The sequence below is a fragment of the Prionailurus bengalensis genome, chromosome A3 (genome assembly GCF_016509475.1).
Source record: "Prionailurus bengalensis isolate Pbe53 chromosome A3, Fcat_Pben_1.1_paternal_pri, whole genome shotgun sequence".
NCBI lineage: Eukaryota > Metazoa > Chordata > Mammalia > Carnivora > Felidae > Prionailurus > Prionailurus bengalensis.
The window spans coordinates 44,636,635-44,656,419 of record NC_057354.1 but is presented as its reverse complement, the minus strand read 5'-3'; the positions used below and the strand labels follow the sequence as shown (position 1 = coordinate 44,656,419).

Here is a 19,785-nt window from a genome sequence, read left to right as displayed (position 1 = left end):
GCACTTTCTATAAGAAGTTCTAAAACAGAAAGACTTCAAGGAAACCCCATTCATGTAGACACTTCTAGACCAGAGAGAAGAGCTATCTGACATTCTGGGAGGACCTCTCTCTTCAATCGTGAGACGTGTTTTTCTACGAGCTTCTACCATGAGAGACCTCCCTGCGTTGTTTTGCTCTGCTGGTTTTTGCTCTACTGTGATTAAGGATACAAATTCTAGAACAAGACTGCCTAGTTCTGAATCCCAACTCTGCTATTCCTGGATGTGTGTTCTGGGGCAAATTTCCCCACTTTCCTCTCTGGGCTCAATTTTCTCATCTGTAAAATGAGAAAAATAATAGCTATGCCACGGGGTTGATGGAAGGATTACCTGAGTTAATATAGACATAATTTTGTATTAATTCATATGAAGTCCCAGTAAACATGAGTTGTTCATACTAAAACTGTCTTTAATTGGAAATAAAAATAGAATGTAACTGGAAGCAGAAGAGTGGTATATATTGTTAAAAAATAAAAAAGGAAATGAGGCAAAGACACTATGGGGAGCCTAGAACCCATATTTTTAGCAGCTATGTGTCACAGTGATCAGAGACAGAGCAAGGGAGTGGGAAAAAGAAGATTTACTGTATGATGACCAAGATCTTGACATGATGAAGGCCAGGGGTCTCATGCTATCTAATAACTGATCTAGCCCTGAGTCCCCCCACTGGGGACGACTGCATCCAGGATCCTAAATCTAATTTTCCATGCCCCAACTGCAGCCACAGTTTGACCTTGGGGAAAAAAATTCACAAACAAATAAAGCACACCCAAGCCATTTTCTTCCCCAATTTCCTGGAGAGTGGCTGCTCATGTATATCCACCATCAGGAAAGAGAGTTCTCCTCCCTGCCGTGTAAACAGAAGCTGCCCCTTGGTTGAGTCAGGGGGAGGGAAGCCCCAGGCCAACCTCTACTCCATCTTACTTTGCCTGTAAAAGCCAGACATTTGGTACATGAGCTCTCCCGTTGCCCCAAATGGTCTGCACGCTATCTGGAAAGGTTAATGATATTTTTTTTTATTTCTCACTTGAAGATTCAGGCTCAGGTCCAGTCTTAAGGTTTCCATTTAAATGCAGAGTGATATTTCCCTTGCAGGAAAGAGCAGATGGATCAGGAGGGCATAAATGTCTTACTTCACATAAATAAAAGGAGAGTGGTCTGGAATAGAAAAGGTTGGACTATAAAAGTGTTTTGCTATATTAAAAAAAAAAGCAAAACAAAATCTACAGAATTTTCCTTGGTTGCTTCCCCATTTTCGAGTTGCAAACTGAGTCCTAGTGACTTCGCAAGTAATGACAGGGCTTGTCGGGAACTCAGAGAAGCTGGAATAAAGATGCCCCCACGGTAACGCAGCCTAGTATGATCTGATAAAATATCCCAGCTCTCTCTGGACCCAGGGAAGGTAGGGGAAAGGAAATGATAGAGAATATGGTAGGGATTTCAAAGGTCTTCTCTGGCTTCACCACATGCAAGAGCATGACTACCAGCAGTCTATGGAGCTCCCAGGTGTCAGCTGTAAATGCACAAAGACTGAGGTTGATATGAGATGGGCAATACTCAGTGTGTCACCGCATCTGAGGTCCTAGAAGGAGCTAATCAGGGCTTTCACCTCAAATGACCCCAAGAGGAATGGTGTCTCTGTAAGACAGCTGGGCTGGGCTGCTCAGGCTGGTTGAGAATGACTGTTAGTGGTGAAAGCTGCCCAGCAAAGTGGCTGGTGAATAACAGATGGCTGATCAGACTTCAAATTAAAAAAAAATAAAATAAAATCTAACAATGCATTTTGGCCCCCTTACCAGGTTTCTGGACCTGACACACCAGGGTAGACTTTAGAATATATTAGAGGATAGGCTGGCTCTTCTCTGAAAACAAACCCTCCTCATTTCTCATGATTGATTTGGACCCATTTGTATCACCAGGACCCGTTTACATGGGTCACGGCAAAAGTCCCGAGTCTTCCATGAGTTAGCTCATTCTGTCATCTCCATTTCCAATTTGTCAGCAAATCCTCTCGGTGCTGTCTCCAAAAATATTCTAAATCAAACAACCTCTTCTGATCATCATTACTGCCCCCAATTCAACTCACGCCTCACCACAGGCTGCCTAACTAGATTCCCTGCCACCATCTTGTCTCCACAGGGTGCCTTTTTACTCAGGGTAGTTGGACTAAATCTCCCAAATTACAAAATAGGTCATGTTACTCTATAGCTTACAATACTCCGATGGCTTCCCCCCACAATCTGCTTCCACCAGAACTCTCACTCAGCCACACTCCGCCTTCACTAGGCTCCAAATGGGCCCTTTCTCTGACCCATGAACATGTCATGCTTTTTGCTGTCTGAACACCCACTACTCTTCCCCAGATTTCCATGGAGTTTGCCTTCATGATTTGGGATGCTTTGACACGCTTTTCCTGACCGCCCGTCATCTACTATTCCAATGTACTTCCTTTAAGAACTTCTTGTTTTGTGCTATTACTTGATCATTTATTGGTTTTACATTCTCTTTGCCTGTGTTTCCCTACTGGCCTACGAGATCTAGAAAGGCAGGAAACTGTCCAATCTTGTCTACCTCTGTATGCCCTATGCCTGTACATAATAGGCAGTGAATGGAGCCAAGAATGGAAGTCTGCATAAAATCACTAATTAGATCTCACGACTTTGTCTCAAACCCTTCCCAGAGAGTTTCTGCTGTTCCAATCCACTTTGTCTTTGAGGTACTTGGTGGCAAGTTGTGACATTCATCCTTGCATCCGTCTATCCCCTGAACACCTGTCACAGAGTTCCTGAGCGTGTTTGTGCCAACTTATGTGACACATATATCCATACATCTGATCCATATATCCATCCTCCCCCTGCCCCATGTCCAGGGTGGTGTTATCTGTCAGTCACTTACCACAGATCGACTGAGTGCTTACCATATGCAGGGGGCACCCTCAGTACCTCAAATATAGTTGGAAATAGGTGGATCCAGGCTGGACCCTCAGGGAGCTCACACCACACACCATGATTCCCCACTGGCAGAAAAGTGCTTCCCTACGGTTCTGCAGCCTCTTCATGCATCTCATGGTTGCTCATGAGATGAGCATTCATGCATCTCATGCTTCATGCATCTCATGGGATGGTGGTGGTCACTGCATACACCTTTCCTGTTGCCCTTGGCATTGGTGTTTTCTTATTCTACCTTGTGAGGTTAGCAGGCCAGCCTTTTACAGTGTCCCAGGGCAAGAGCTGTCCATCTGCTTGAATGGCATGTTCCTTCTGCTCAGAGAGACTCAAATGTTCGAAACAGTGCACAGAACCAGAATCTTCATTTCAGATGATGCCATTTTCTTCATGGAGTGGAACAGAGTAGTATTTTCTCACTCCATAAAATTATCAACACTTACAAAGGTGTTTTCCCTAGAAACCCCTTTCTAAATCCTTCTCTTCTCCCACCTACTCTCTGTGACCCTGAATTTGCTTTATTTTTCTTCCTAGCATTGACCACCACCTGGCATCATATGTCATCTCCTCATTTCACTACCACACCACCTAGGTACCTCAAACTCTATCACTCTATCTGTCCTCTATCTCATCTATCAACCTATTATCTTTGTTGGGTATTTAACATCCCATAGCCCACTACTAGAATGTAATTTTTTCACTAGCATCTCTTCTGTGCCCAGACCAGTGCCTGGTACATACTAGGTACTCAGTAAACATTTGTTGCATCAATGAATGAAATTACTGCCCAAAGAAATAATATAATAAACATTTCCTCCCACAACACAATCGATGGATTACTACCCTGACTTCAAATTCACAGATGATAATACAAAGAGACAAAACACCTTTAATTAACATCGTTGTGCAGACAAGCTTGGGATTTTAAGTACTGGGTATTCTTGGCATCTGGGACTGGCGATGGCTCATGCCATGGACACACTGGCCACAGCTCCCTGGAACCAAAGCGTAAAATCTGTTCTGTTCTGTCATAGCTCATGCAATGCCCTCTGTATATGTGTGTGGGGGAGGGGTGGGGAGAGGAGGTGACGAGAGCTAAGACCAGGGAGGACTCTGATGGCCACCTGGCAGAAGGCCTTCTTTGCCCTGCTGCAGATATGCTTTCATGACTTGGTAACATTGTGTTTTCTTTTATCACGGGAAGCTTTCCAGCAACTTTCTGCCTGGGGTGGAATTAGAAGGCCATGATTAGAATTCCTCACCTCCCCTAGTGCTGTCTGCAGGCTCTGGCTATGAATAAAGGGCAAGTGTCTTTAAGGGGGTCTCTGTGCCAAGTGCCGGGGTGCCTGGGCCCCCCTGGAGCTTTCATGGAGCCCAGGCGTGGGTGAACAGACCCAAGATGCCGGAGTCTGTCAGAAGAATATAAGTTCAGCAGACACCACATACACATTACATGTGGGGGTGAGGGAGCATGTGAGGGTCCCTTGAGGGCTAGTGTGGATGGCTGTAATATGGAGGGAGGGTGAGGCTCAGGCTAAATCTGCTCTCTGAGCTGGGCCAGAGAGACAACTAGTCACTTCGGTGCTGTTGCCTGGACCCCTGCAGCCCTAAAAGCCTCTCAAATTACTGGTTCTGTGATGGACATTGCCTAGCCTCTCAGAGCCTCAGTTTCCTCTTTTCTAAAAACAGTGTCCTCGGGACAGGGCTGTTGTGAGGATGAAGGGTGTTACTATAGGCAAAGTGGTGAGAACAGTGCCTGACACAGAGTAAGGACTAAAGAGAAATACTACCTAAAACAAGCATCTGCCTGTCAGACTTTTGTCTTCCCTGAATTCATCCTCAGTCAACCCCAGGTTCAGCTGCTGGTTGGGAAAAGGACCTATAAACTGTCTGCTCACAGTTTATTCTCTTTCTGTGATGTCACTAAGGGGTAGCCTGCTCTGATTCAATGTGGCACCAGCCCACAGGGTAGATTCCTGCTAAGAGCCCCACATGTCCACCCCAGGAAGCAGTGTGGGGGACGTCATATCCACTTGGGCATGAGCATGAAAAGAAATGTTATTTGTGCCTAAAAGATGGACTCTCTTCATGGGGTGGTACCCAGCTGTGATGGCTGTAAGGTTCTGGTCTCCTTGTAAGTTGAAAGTCTTTGCCAACACTGAGAACAGTCCTCCCAAGGATGTAACCGGCAACCTGAAACCCCATCCCCTTTGCTCACTTTCAAGGAGCTACGTGAGACTTAATTACATGAGAGGAATGTTCAGCCCCGGCTACCAGAGACTCCCGTTTTCCTCCTCACATTTCTGTAATGATGTGTCTCAGATCTCAGTGACTGCTATGCACAGTCAGGCTGGATGAAGAGAGGTGACCTCGGCATTTTTTGCCACACACCCAAGGAGTACTATTTCTGAGTACATCTCTTGTAAACCCACATGGAAGCAACAAAATAAAATATTGCCATGATCACTTTAAATCATGTCTAATGGCCTTACTCTCTGTTGATTTGGAAATGGAAATGAATTGGACAGAACGACTCAGAGGGGAAGTCAAATGAGATGGTTAGAGGGTCCAGTGACAGAAGTGACAGTGACAGAAGAGGACAAAAACTCCAATCAAAAAGTTGGGCAAAGATTTTAACAAAGTCCCCATCAAAGAAGATACTGGATGGCAAGTAAGCATGTGAAAAGATGCCCAACACCGTGACTCATCAGGAAGATGCAAATTAAAGCCAACCGCACTCACTAGAATGGCTAAAACTGAAATAAAGCAAAACCAGCAACACCAAGTGCTGGTGATGATAAGGAGCATTTGGAGTCTCACATACTGCGGGGAATACAAAATGGTGCAGTCACTCTGAAAAACTGCTGGCATTTTCTTGCAAACATACTCACCACACAACCCAGCAATCCCACAACTAAGTGATCTGCCCGAAAGGAATGTGTTCACACAAAGACCCGTGATGGTCTCTGTTCACAACACAGAGACCTGTGTTCACACACAAAGACCTGTGATGGGCCTGGGCATTTTATCATTTGTGCTACACCAGCCAAGGGAAAGCAACCATTGACACAGGCTTTGTGCAGGAGACATTTATCTGCTTTGTATGATAATCAGGGTCCAAAAGCTATGTATTTGGGGTGGAACTCATCACATTCTTAGCTCTGGGGAGAAGAATAAAATGGGTGTGTGGTTCTTGATTAACCTAAGCCAACTGGTTACTCTAGTTCCTTTGCCACAGTGGCTGGTTCAGGGATGCTCAGGTGACCCAAGATGGCCCAATCAGATTTTTGCTTGATCATGCCAGGTGGAGGATGAGAGGTAGGGTGGCGGGGGAGATGTTCTCTTTCTCTCCCTGTCAATGTGGTGTGTGTATGTGAGTTGTGAAACTGCTATAGTCCTCTGCCATGAAGGATAGTCTGATGAAGGAGTCAGAGAAGGTTAGTGATAAGAGAATCACAGAAAATGGGCTGGAGCCCTGAGACTACGATGCCTGATGTCCATTTTCCTCTGTATTTTTTAGAGACACCAATAAATTCCCTTCATTTAATAGAGCGGTTAGAGGTGCTTTGTTGTGGTTGTTGTTGTTACCTGAAACTGAAAGCCTCTTAACTCAGCTAAATGTGGGTCCAAGAATAGATCTGACTTCAGGAGGACATTGCAAGGAAGCAGAACAAGCCAGAGACAGGTGTTGTAAGCCCAAGTCAAAGCTAACAAAGAGATCTGGGTTGAGGATGCAGAGGCCATCCAGATGGGGAAGTGCAGAGCTGGGTGGGTAATATTAATGGAACTCTAGGCCAGGAACAAGTGTGTGTCAAGGGAAGATTATTACCCGGACTTGAAGGGTAAGTGGGGAATGGCCAGGGAAAAGAAATGGCCAAGAGACAGTGAGGGCAGCCAGTTACAGGACTGGGGCATCAAGGGGGGGACAGTTCATGCTGCCTGGGCCAACTGCCCAGTGAAGGCTGCCTTTTGCCCAAGGCCAACCTCGGTCTGAGATGTGAGCTGAGCTGAGCCTGCAGGTGGGGCGCAAGCAGGCACATCTGCTCTTCTGATTTCAGTTGGTCTCAACTAGGGCTGAGGATGTCTTCTAGCAAGCTCTTCCTGAGGCAGGTGGCCAGCAGGTGTCACTGGAAGAAACTCCTATTTTACTGGAATGTGATAGATCCAGTGACTGCTCCAGACAGACCTGACCCTACTTGTGGTGACTCCCGCCCCACAAATTTTCCTCTCCTACTCACTGAATCAAATATTAAAGCATCCTGCCTTCAAGTGAGGCCTTCACCAGCACCCTCGAGTACTCCATGGACTACTCATTCTCCCTCATGCACTTTCATCTCCCTTTCTAGGGTAAATGACAGACCTCCAGCCCCTGTTTTCAGGAATGTGTGTGTGTGTGTGTGTGTGTGTGTGTGTGTGTGTGTGTGTAGGGGGGTTTCAGCCTCAGTCCCCCAGCCCTGAGTCCTTGTTCTCAGTCCCCCAGCCTCTTGGGGAATCAGAACTGGAACATGATAAGATGTGTCGGGTTTTGTCTAGAGAACAATAAGCTAAAAACTAAGGTGCCCAGGGTAAACCAGGGTGGTCTGTGGGCTTCTCACTGTGTTTATTAGCTAGAATCCTCTGTTTTGTGAAAGTGAAAGTCAGGCGGTAGATGATGCCATCTGATTATAAGAGAAGCTTCTAGCTGAGTACTGGTTGGGCTCACCCATCCTGGACCATCACCATTGTGCTGACAGGTCCATTCTTTGCATTGCCCCCAACTCCTACACTCCACACTTCTAAAGAACACATAAATGCTAGAAATCATCATAATAATGCAATAACAACATCTGGGAGTTTTAAGTCCTAGGCTCCCCATGAAGAGAGAGAATGGATTTTACAGGCAGCAGATCTGGGCTCCAACCACACTTCACCACCTCAAGGTAGCCTCTCCTGTACCTGGGTACCTGCTTCCTTGCTGTAAATGAGGACAATACAGTCTTAAAATGTCACAGGTGTATTTCTACGAATATTTATAAGGCACATTGTAGTGCCTGCATGCTTAAAAAATGATGGCTGGGAGTCGTTTCTTTTCTTTTTGATAAACAGTTTCGATCTGGGTTTTTAATTTTTTTTCCATTTCTGTGCTGAAATTACCCATCCATTCATTTATTTTTCCCATCTGTCCCCATTTAAGATAGATGTTTTAAATTCTTTTCTACTAATTCTTGTATCTGTATCATCTGTGGCTTGTTTCTGCTGCTGCTTTCCGTGGTTATGAGCCCTATTCCTGCCTCCTCACAGGCTTTGGCTTTTATTATTGCATCCTGGAAATTATATACAGAAGAAGGGTGAGAACTGAAGAATACTACTGATGTTTCCCCCCCCCCCCCCCCAGAAATTTCATGTCTGCTCTCACTGGTAAGCTAAAGCAAGGAGGTGATTATTCAGATCTCATTCGATGGGGACTGAGCGGTGGGCCACCTGTGGTCTGCCCTACCTCCCACCCCCAGCTTCTGAAGGAAGGGCTAGTCTCCTAGTTCTCAGGGTTGGATTTGGGATTCCTTGATTTTGGGTATTGGGAGAATGTGAGAGACGGTGAAGACAGGATGGTTTCTTTCTGCTTTTCAGTCCTGCCTTCACTTCTGTTTTCCCAGAAAATTTGGAGTGGGGTGGAGAGGACCAGTGTCCTCCGTCGAGCAAATTATTATTGTTTGTGACAGTCTTCGTACGTGACAAACTCCAGGACATCCCAGCTGTCTCCGGCACTGCCAGTAGCTCAGTTGGCTTATCTCCACCCGGCAAAGTTCTGGATCTTCACAGCCGTCTGTCCTCCCTGCATCCAGACCTGCCAGGACTCAGCTCCCTTACAAAGGGCTCCTCTCTCTGGAAAACAGTTCATCAAGTCTCTCCTGCCTCCATTATTCTCTGATATCCTATATACAAGTATGATTTTTGTATTATCCAGACTGCTTTTTGGTGTTCCCATGGGAGCTAAGGCCTTCCGCGTCCTAACTGGAAGCAGCAAGTACCTAGAATGGTAGTTGTTATTTTTAACACTAGAGGAAATTCCCTAAATGCAGGATGTCCTGGCCTTGAACTCTTAATAGTCAGCCTAATGCTAAAGCTTGTGTTTCATCCAGGGGAGCTGAGAATGAGACCCTGCAGGTGGTTTATTTTTAAAGGCTTAGTCAAGTTTGTAGCAAATGCTTTATGAGTTCACTCCTGTCTCCCTACTTTTACCATTTTGGGTCCTTCTAGGGCCCAGCCTCTAGGCCTCTTAACTTGGGGGTTCTCCCTGGGCTCCAAAGTCCATCCTGCCCATGTCCAGCAGGAGCAGTCTTTACCAACGATTGGCGGAGGTTGGTGGATAAATGCCCCAGCTCCCTCCCCCTTGGGTTGGATACCTCAGGGACCTGTGTTCTATACAGTCATCCATTCCCCCAGAAGTAAATCCCAGCTGCTCACAGTGGTAACTTACTTGGTAACACACTTTCCTTGGCTACTTTGTCTTCTTGGTCTCACTTCCTCCTGTCTGTCATGTCCTGGGATCCCCTTTCAGATAAACTACCTGCCTTTGAATCACTGCTCAGATTCTCCTGCAGAAACCAACTGAAGGCAAGTGTCAAGTCAAATGTGCAACCTCTGGGTGCTGCTCGGGTTTGCGTGTAGGGGCCAGCATGGACAGGGCGTTAACAGAGAAAGGTGAAATCAGCGAAGGTTAGATGGACCTTGCCGGAGAACAGCAGGCACACTTCGAGAATACAAGGAGGGCTGATGCTGGAATTCTTTATTATAAACCGGAGCCATGTGCCAGCCTGGAATAACCGGAATATGAGCGTCCTAATTTGGGATGCACTTAAACTGTTTACTCTCTGTGGTTTTGTCTTTAAAGCCTAACATGCTCCGGATGGTGGATTTAAATTCATAAGTACATTGTTTCACAAAACTGGCATGAAGTTCTTGCAACACAATATGCAAAATGCATTAGTATGTTGCATCCAGAGCTTAGTGTTCTCGCTTTTATTATGTTTTGTTTTTAAATAAAGAAAACTTGTAGGACCACAGCCCTGTAAATGTCTTGTGGGGATGCCAACAACCGCTCTATAAACCACTCTCGCAGAAGCAATTTTCCTCTTGTCCCACAAAACTCCCAAAAGCACCTTAGGCGAACACCAAAGCACTGGGTATGTTTGCAAACTGCAAATACGACAGACATTTAATTACATCGAATTCATCAGAACCCTAATTGAGACAGGAACTCAAACCTTACTGCTTAATTACTTGGATTTCAGAGGAGTAACAGACTTGGTCATGAGCAGCCCTTCAGGCCGGAATACATTAGAGAGAGGCCCACGGGCACTGGCGGGGAGTTCTCCCAGCCAAATGAAAGTGTGGAGCCACATAAATAACCATGCTAAGTGAGACCCATGACTGGATTTATTAATCAGTTCAATCCCCAATATCCAGCCCTTGCTGTAATGTTCCGCTGCACTGGCTGCATCACCTGGGAATGTTTGTTTCTCAATATGTAAGGGAATGTTCATTTCTCACAGTTTTTCTTTCCCTCCCGCTGATCAGACAGCACAGAGACGAGGACCAGTCCTCTGAGATCGTTTTTTGATCAACATCTCTTCATTTTGGTTTTCGTGTAGAAGACCTTCTCCTTGACCTTCCCTTCCTTCCCTACCTGGTATCCCATGGCTGTTCCACTAGTTAGTTGATCCCATCAACTTCTCAGCCAAATTATCACAGTGACGTAAGGTGGGATTTGGAGGTGAGGACCTCATGGCTCTTCTGAGAGCTGACAATGGTGTCTTTTATTGAGCATTTACCATGTGGGCCGACTCCTGCTTAATGATGAACATGTTAACGTTTCATCCTTATGGTGATGCTAGGTGGTAGGTGGGCTTACACCCACCTGCTCCATAGATTTGAAAGCAGGCTCAGAGGAGCAATAAAGTCACTTCTCCAAGATTTCACAGCCAGCAAATGGCAGCGTCAGGATTCAAACTCTGGCCAGTCCTGTTCCTGGGCCCACGTTCTTTCTAAAACAGAATTCTTCTCCCTCTGCAAAGACTTCAGGGACTTCACAAACTCCTGAGGAAGAGAGGTGGATTGTCTTGGCAACCTCCAAGTGGGCAGGAGACAAGAAAAAGCAGAAGGAGGTGCCAGCACCCAGAATCATCATGTGGGCTACAAGGTTGTGGTGGGTTCTTCTCTCCATGATGGTGCAGAGTTGCGAGACGAGCTTGGCAAAGACCTTCCAGAGGGAGTAAAGCGACTGATACCAGCACATGCTAAAGTTCAGGAAGCAATCTGCCTTCTAAGCAGGCATCCTAACCAAGCCAGTGATTAACTGCATTGCTAATATATTATGAATACTAGTGAATCCAAGCCACTTCATATGTAATTAGTTGCATGGCATTTACTAGATACTTCCTAGTCACTTGTTTCATTTCTTTACGTTGCTTCTCCCCCTTTGGGCTTGCCTTTCCATCAGGCGGCAGGTACAAATGACTAATGAACTAATGACAACACGAATAACGGCCAGCCTAATGATCATACTGCTAATGGTGACAATGCTAATTAAGAGAGTGTGAATGGCAACAGCTTCTTCTGCAGGATGTGACTATTCATCTCCGGAGGGCAACAAGAAGACGGCGGACACAGACGAGATCCAGGGAAGTGCAAACAGCACTGAAGGCGTAGATGGAGACTCGTTTTTTTTGTTTTGGGTGATTTTTTTTTTTTGCACTAACTATATTTATAAGAGGTCTAAAAAGCATCATATTGTGGGTCCACAGAATCTAAGGTCAGACATGATGGATCAAAAGGATGAGAAAAAAGAACATGTCAGTCTATCAAGTTGGGGAGAGCTCAATCACCACGTGTGGACACAGCTGTCCAGGAGCTCCAGAAGTACCCTTCACTTGGGGGCTCTGGAGCTAATTCCTGATGAGATTGACGTGTCCCTCTGCCTGTCACCCACAAGCGGCAAGCCCACTAGGCAACCTGGACAAATCATTGGCATGAAATGACAGCAGTTAGAAACAGGCAGTGGAGAACAGCAATGCTGTGCCATGGGCCTCCTGCAGAGGCTCTCCAGTCTGCATTAGAGAGATGGGCAGGGTGGGAGGCCCTGGCCGTCTGACTAGACAACAGAGGGGCCTCAAAAAGGGTGTGAAAGAAGGTTCAAAGAGTGTTCCTTAGCCCTTCAAACCAGCCCACCACCTCCAGTAGAGCCTGTGGCCCCCACAGTGAGGCACATCACTGCATCACCAAGCTCCTCATCACCAAGCTCCTCAATATTGCAAGCAGAGTGCCGTCAATGGGCTTCTCGAAGGTGCTTTTCCTAGAAGATGTTTAAAGTGTGTTTGGGCAGAGCTCAGGATCGTGCTGTTCCTGAACAAAATTCCTAGGAGGGAACTAGGACAGCGAAGCTGGCAGACCCTTGGGAGCTGTGGCACTGTCCCAACTGCCAGAGAGCCTCGCACTTGGCTGACTTCTTGGGTGTCTTCCCAAGGCTTTCCAAAACAGATACCAGACCCCATGACACTCCCTGGAGTGGAACAGTCTCCAAAGATAAAATGCAGGCATGCAAAGCCCCTTGTGACGCCAAAAGCAAGCTAAGTCAACATGTAAATAAACTGCTTGATGGCTATAGCAAAACTGTCCTATGCTGTGATGACAGCAAATGGTTTTAGCAGAAAAAAAAACTATCATTTCCCATCTCTGTCTCTGTCTCTCCCTTCCCCCACTCTTATTTACTCTATTGCCATGGAGTCAAAGCCATATCTTAAATTGTTTTAGGTCATTCCAGTTCAGATCGTGACATTCAAAATGAGTTTGACACGTTCAGATTTGTAGACTGCACCTCCAGGCTAGTTAATTACTTATGTGGATCTGGGTGCTCTCTACTCCATCAACATGGAGACCAAATAATGGTGCCTGACGCTTTCCAGTTCAAGTTGGGCCAGCCTCCTGACATGAGACCCAACGTTACTGCTGCCCGAGACCACTGGCCCCTGTGTTGGTGGTGCTCCAGCAAGACAGGCCCGTGCCTCGCCTCCGTGCTGTCCCCTCCAGCCCCATGCCACCTTCTGCTGTCAGTCTTACCTGCCCAGCAAAGAGCCCGCAGACACCAATGATGCACAGGATATTGAACACTGCAGAGCCCACGATGGTCCCAACTCCCACGTCACCCTTGGTGATGAAGACCCCTGAAAGAGACCTGATGTCAGCCTGGCTGTTGTGGCTGGTTCAATTCTGATGTGGGTGTGGGAGAGTTTTCAGAAGTGCTAGACTGTTCTCAGAGTCCACAGAAAATAGCCAAGGGGTGGGGAGAGAGTTTTAAAATCTGCATTAGGGACTCTTCCACAGGCCCATTGCCACAGGATCTGGGACACCTTCATGCAAAGTGAAAGCATCACTTCAAAAAAATAACAGCAAACACAGTGGGTGGGAAGGGAGTGTTCTGCTCCTTGGGGTCTTGAGATTCTTATCTCTTATTAGCCAACCCACTGGAAGGCTGTCTGTCCCCACAGTCCTTGTCCTTAAGAGAAGGCAGGGCTGAGATGTCCCTGGGTCATCACCTACCTATGACGGATGTGAACAGCTCTGGGGCCGAACTCCCTGCTGCCATGAACGTGGCTCCAGCTACATCTTCACTGAGGTGCAGGCGCTACAGAGGAGCAAGGACAAAGCATAGATGAGTCAGGATTCCCCTGGGAACAGAGGCCACCGATGACTCCCAAGGTCTCAAGCTCAGGTCCTCCCATCCATCCTGAGCTTGGTCTTTCCTGCACATCCCCTGCTGGGCCACACCTCCTCTGGCCATCCTCCTCGAGGGGACAGGATGAGGGAGGGGGCTGCATGTTTCTGTGAGTTAAAGGCTCTTGACAAGATCTAAGAATTTCTAACCTAGAAGCCCCCAGTTCTGTGCAAGTAACAGGGGGTATAGGGTGGGCTGATGTGAGGTATGGTGGGCATCTGCCTCCTTTCTAAAGGGTATGCCACCCACCTCCCACCATGTTGCCAAGTATCCTTATTGCTTAAGAGATGGCCAAATCCACATTTTTATGCAAAAAAATTGATTTGTTTCAATACCATGCCTCTCTCGGGCTAAAATGAGGCTCATGGCAATCAGCTTGCAAGTCTTGATTCTAGAAGGATACAGCAGCTTTGGGGGTGGAGAGGTCACCCTCCTCTAAAACCCATCCTTCATCATTAATGCAGTCTTGAAGCCCTGAGGTAGGGAGAATGCGGGGTGGCGTTGAGGCTGGGTGGGAAGAATGATACCCTGCCAAGATGTCCTATACAATCACTGTCTGTTAATCCAAAAAGTGATTTGCAAGAAGACAAGAAAAATATATATTAGAGGCTGGTTTAGCCTTTCTGCATTCCATCATGACCCAGAATGTTAGCGGCTGGCTGTCAGTAAATAGCCAGTTCTTTCTTGGGTCCCAGCTAGGAGATGATAGTCAGTCCCTCTTCGCACAGGCACGGACAGCTGCACTTCCCTGCTCAGCCATGGAGGGGCAGCATGGGCTCGGCCTAGGCCACTGGCTCCACTGGCCAGCAACAGGCTGCAGTAGGGGCCCTAATGGAGCACTGTGATCTGGAATCCTGGGGATCCCTCGCTCAGGACTGAACAGCTCCGCCGCACATGGGGTTCTGAGAAGAGTATAAGATGGAGGTACTGATACCTCAAGCTGAAAGGTGTGGCTGTGAGGGGTGCAGGTGAGTCCCCAAGGCAGGGAGTTCCAGAAGGTAACCTAACACAGAGCTCACGCCACGTGGTGGTCTGCCAAGACTTGCCATGAGCCTGAGCCTGGTACTGCTGTGTCCATTCCAGCTCAGAGCCCCTGCTGGGGCATTAACTGTGGAGTCCACACCTTGAGCTCACCTCCGGTTCCTGTCTCTCTCATCCACTGAGTTTGCGTCTTCCTCCAGGTCTCCTTCCATCTCCCCCTCTTTTATCCCTAATTCACCTGGGCCCTGGCAACATCTCTCTGGATGCTTAGAATCATCAGCTAGGGATGCGAGATCTTCTGCCTCTGGATGCCTCTATCCATCAAAAGCCTTCCCAGCTCCCTCCTGAGCCCTGGTAACTATTGATGCCCCAGCCTCACATTCCTCAGGATTCCCCATGTGCCGATTCCAGCCCTGGGCTCTCCTCTCTTGGTCCTGGGGCTCAGACTCTTCTTTGCACAAATCCTTCCTTGAAAGGTGTTGCCTCCAAATGTGAAAAATCCCTCCAAGGGCTGCTCCAGTACTGCTCCCTGCACAAGCCCTTTCCTGACCCCCGTGGCCCAATCAAGCTCCCCCTCCCCTTTCCTCTCTCTGTACTTTCCAACTTCCCAGCACTTCCTCCAGCACTCCCGGTTTGTATCACCCTGGAGCTGCTCTGCACCCCACAGCCCCTGGATGGCAAGGATCATGCTGTATTTCATCTCATTTCCTTCCCCAGGGGGTGTGCTTGCCAGTGCTATGGATTTCATCTCTCCTGAGTAGAAAACATTCTGACAAGAATATGTACATTTCTAGAACAGGCTCTTAAATCTGCTATAAAAAAAAAAGTCATGTGGGAAAGAGACTACTCTTCTGTGCATAATGAATAGAGCACCAAGCGGTGGTATTTCAGAGATCACAAATGACCCCAGTTACAGGTGCGCTTCCTCTCCTGCTACATAAGGTGACCTGTATTCCGGTTACATCACTTTGGACAAAGGACTTCCACACGTGTCCTCTGTCCATCTAAGATGCAACCTTATCATTTCCTTCTACTTCCACCGAATAAAAGAACCACTCCCAGGGCCCCTCCAGGGTTCCTGTGGAAAGATTCTCTTTTATTTATTTATTTATTTATTTATTTATTTATTTATCTATCTATCTATCTATCTATTTTATTTATTTATTTATTTATTTATTTATTTATTTATTTATTTCAGTACAAAAACCAAAGAGACTTCCAGGATGTAGAAGAAGCTACTTAAGTTATTGGTCTCAAAGTGTGGTTTCTGGACCAACAGCCTCAGCATCCACCTGGGAACTTAACAGAAATGCAACTTGTGTCCTCTGCTGCCCCCCTCCCCCCCCCTCCAAGAACTAATGAATCAGACACATGGGCGGGAAGGGAAGGGGAAGGATGACAAAATCTGAGAACGACATGAAGAAACGAGTCCCAGATGGGAGGTGTGTCTGGGAGAGATCCTTTCTGAAAACAGGATTCTGAATTAAAAATAAAATAAAGTGGAAAGCTTCCAGATAAAGGAAACTACATTTCAGAACAGACAAGGAAATGAAAGAGGAGAGAGAATGAAAGTGTTCTAAATACGCTGAATATCTTCTGATGAACGGGATTTAACTTGGTCTTCAACCTGGTGTTCACTGGGCTGATTTCGAACAGAGTCCCTTTCCTTTTCTCTGTGGCCAGTTCTTTCATCTTCTTGCTTTTTGGGTCTCTGCTTGGAGCATTTCTGTACATGTGCAGAGAGGAAGGGTCATGGAGGGGTGTAGATGAAGATTTAGCACACTGTGAAGACCCCACAAGAGAGAGTCATGGGAGCAGAAGGAAACTGAGGAGAGGACGATGAGGGGCACAGAGAGAGAAAGGAGGAGCAGGATTTAAAAGAGGAAAAGAAGGGGCACCGGGGTGGCTCAGCTGGTTTAGCGTCTGACTCTTGATTTCAGCTCAGGTCGTAATCTCACGGTTTGGGAGTTCAAGCCCTGTATCAGGCTCTGCTCTCTCTCTCTCTCCCTGCCTCTCCCATGCTTGCACTCTCTCTCTCTCTCAAAATAAATAAATATGCTTTAAAAAAGTGGAAAAGAAGACAGGCAAAGTCAAACACAAATAGCACCATGAGTTGCCTCTAAAAGGAGCAGGGAGTGCTGGTCGTTTGGGTTAAAGGCCAACTACGGGTCGGTACCCTGACATTTTAAGCAGGCTGTTGGAGCTTTTGGGCTAATACTGTTCATTGCTCAGAAGCATGCTGATGCCTGGTGTTCCCCCCTCCAGGGGTGGGGGTGCCAGGAGGGTTTCCCAGGACCTTGTTGAAGGAGGCTGGAGCAACACTGTTAGATGACCTACTCAGACATGCTCAGAATACAGGGCACGTACCTCACAGATCTTTTCCAAGGAGGGGACAAAGAAGTCATCACACACAATGGCCAGTGCGTAAAACATGTACATGGCCTGGAAGAGAGGAAAAAAGGGGTTAAAGTCAGAGTCAAAGCAGAGCCACGGGGTGAGGGTCTGGACATCCTCTACATCAATAACACTCTCTGACATCATGGACTCAATATCTTACTCAAAGTACAAAAACTGTAGTGCTTGGGAGGCCCTCCATGATATCACCGCTCCTCTCTGACCTCATCATCTACCACTCTCTTCCTTGTCCACCAAATGTACTATGGATGACTGCCTCAGGGCCTTTGCACCTGCTGTTCCCTCTGCCCCAAACATACTTCCCTCAGATGACCTTGGCTCATTCCATCATGTCCTTCAAGTCCCTGGTTCAATGTCAACCTAAGCAAGAGGCCTTGGACTCCCCTCCCTCCCATTTCTCTCTATTCACCTTATCCTGATTTTTCATGACATATTATATGTTAAATTAATTTGTTTATTGTCTGTCTCCCTCACTAGAAGTCCACAAGGATATGAACTTTATCTGTCTTATTTGTCCCTAATACAGGGCACAGGGCCTGGCGCATAGCAGGTGCTCAAAAAATATATGTGCAATGAAGGAATAAACACATGAATACTTCTAACTGAGGTCATTCACTCTGCTGTTTCCTACAGGACAGGCTCCACAATCTTACTTCCTGTCAGCGAAAACCAGGGAACACCCTGGAATTCTAACCTCCTGGGCATAAATCACCCATTTAACCCCAAGTTTCCTCTCTAATTGATGAAATTTTATTTGGATTCCATCACTGGTTGACCACCTAGCATCCATCCTCCACTCCTTTCTAATGGGACCTCAATTTCATCCCAATATCCACCATAACCCATGGGAAGGTGACCCCACCCTTTCCTCTAGGAGTAGAACTGACTGGCCAATCAGTGTGCAGTATTTCCCACTGATGGCTACTGGTTCAGGAGCGGACATGTGACCTGGGCTGATCCAATGAAATTGTAGGAAAGGTTTTATAGTCCTTGCCAGTGGCATCCATTTTTCACCCTCTGGCGCTGGTTATGGGCTGGGGGTCCTGGTTGCCCCCTGGCAGCCATATTGAGGGAAATGGGACTTGAAAGGAAATTGACCCTGAGTCAACTTCATGGTATTACCAAGTTGTTGAGCATGTGGTACTAAAGCATACCTGCCTCCAGATTTTGTAATAGAGCATTTAGACCAGTTTGATTTGGGAGTTTTCCTGTTACTTGCAGCCCAAAGCATCAAATGGGTATAGCTGCTCATCTTTCAAGTTCCAGCATCCTCAGCAGTGACATGCTTTCATGTTTTGATCTCTCAACATCGTTTCCTTTTGAGAATTGCTCCACTGCACAGACCTTCAGTCACACATTCCCCATACCCGTCAGCACAGGGCACAGGCACATGACCCAGGCTAGCCACCAGGACACCCCATTCTCTGTCATGGAGTAGTGGGTGAGCAAAAGGTCTGAAAGGGGGCCAATGAGGGACTGGCAGAGAAGCTGGAAGAGGAGGGCTCTCTGCTTATGAGATACAAACACTGCCTGAGTCCGGAGGCAGCTGCCATACAGAGGGAGCTTGCTGGAGAATGTAGTTCATACAGTAAGAAGCCCAACCAAGAGATGGGACAGACAGACTGGCACACACACACACAGACACACACACACAGACACACGCACAAAATGGTGTTCAATGACACCCCATGAACTCTGGACCCAGCTCACCCCTGAAATCGAGGTGGACTTTCCAATTTCATGAACTAATAACATGCCTTTTACACTTATGATGACTTGAATGGGATTTCTGTCACTTACAGCTGTCCTTCATGAAGCTTTTTGTAGCAGCCCGAGCATGAAATGATCTCTCTGGCCTCTGACTCTTGGCTGTGGCACCAATTTAGCCATCCCTCCCCCTCTTTATGAACTCATTTTTCCTTTTCACACATAGGTGTTTGGGCTCTCCAACCAGACTGTAAGATTCTAAAAAACATCTTAACACTTGATTATGTGGAATTATCAGATGAGTGAATGAAAACATATTCATTCCAAAGTGCTGCCTATAATAAATTATCAAAACCCAACACAATATACCACAGGAGATGGGTTATATAAACCATGGTTCATCAATCGATGAAATCCTGCTAAAAGAGATGATTTAAGTCCACAGTTAATGACAAGAAAAGGCATTTACTATACACTGCTAAATGAGAAATATTATAAAATAATGTGTACAATCTTTTTTGTTATTATCTATGCATTAAGGCATACACACACACACACACACACGCACACACTTGTGCAAGTATATTTGCATATAAGAGTTTGTAAGACCACACATTAAAGTAGTTTTTCCCTCTGTTGGTATGACTCTGTTTTTATAATTCCTATCTATATTTTCTGATATGTCCACCTTGAATTTGTATTTCTTGTGTGAATTTTGCAGGTGGTGGAGATTTTAGAGCAAGGACTCTGTCTTATAGTTTTCTAATCGCCAAGGAGCCTGGGATGTCTGGCATGCAGAGACACCTTAAAAATAACTTTCATTGATTGGTCTATTCATAATCTGTACAAAATTATTTGTCTGTGGATTTGGGGGAAGAAAATGTCAATTTTTACAAAGTTAATGCTTTATTTACATCTTGTGGATGAGTCAGAATATACACTCCCAAA

General features: G+C 46.4%; 1 protein-coding gene across 2 annotated transcripts in view; it reads right to left on the bottom strand.

Annotated features, from left to right (window-relative positions):
• SLC24A3 (solute carrier family 24 member 3) overlaps positions 1-19,785 on the bottom strand; it is a 485,964-nt gene that overhangs the window by 124,108 nt on the left and 342,071 nt on the right. For both annotated transcript variants that reach the window (XM_043602975.1, XM_043602976.1), the window contains exons 4-6: positions 17,083-17,157; positions 13,560-13,644; positions 13,080-13,183 (exon numbers count right to left, since the gene is read on the bottom strand). In XM_043602975.1, the coding sequence (XP_043458910.1) occupies positions 13,080-13,183; positions 13,560-13,644; positions 17,083-17,157 (264 nt within the window). The remainder of the gene's footprint in view (positions 1-13,079; positions 13,184-13,559; positions 13,645-17,082; positions 17,158-19,785) is intronic.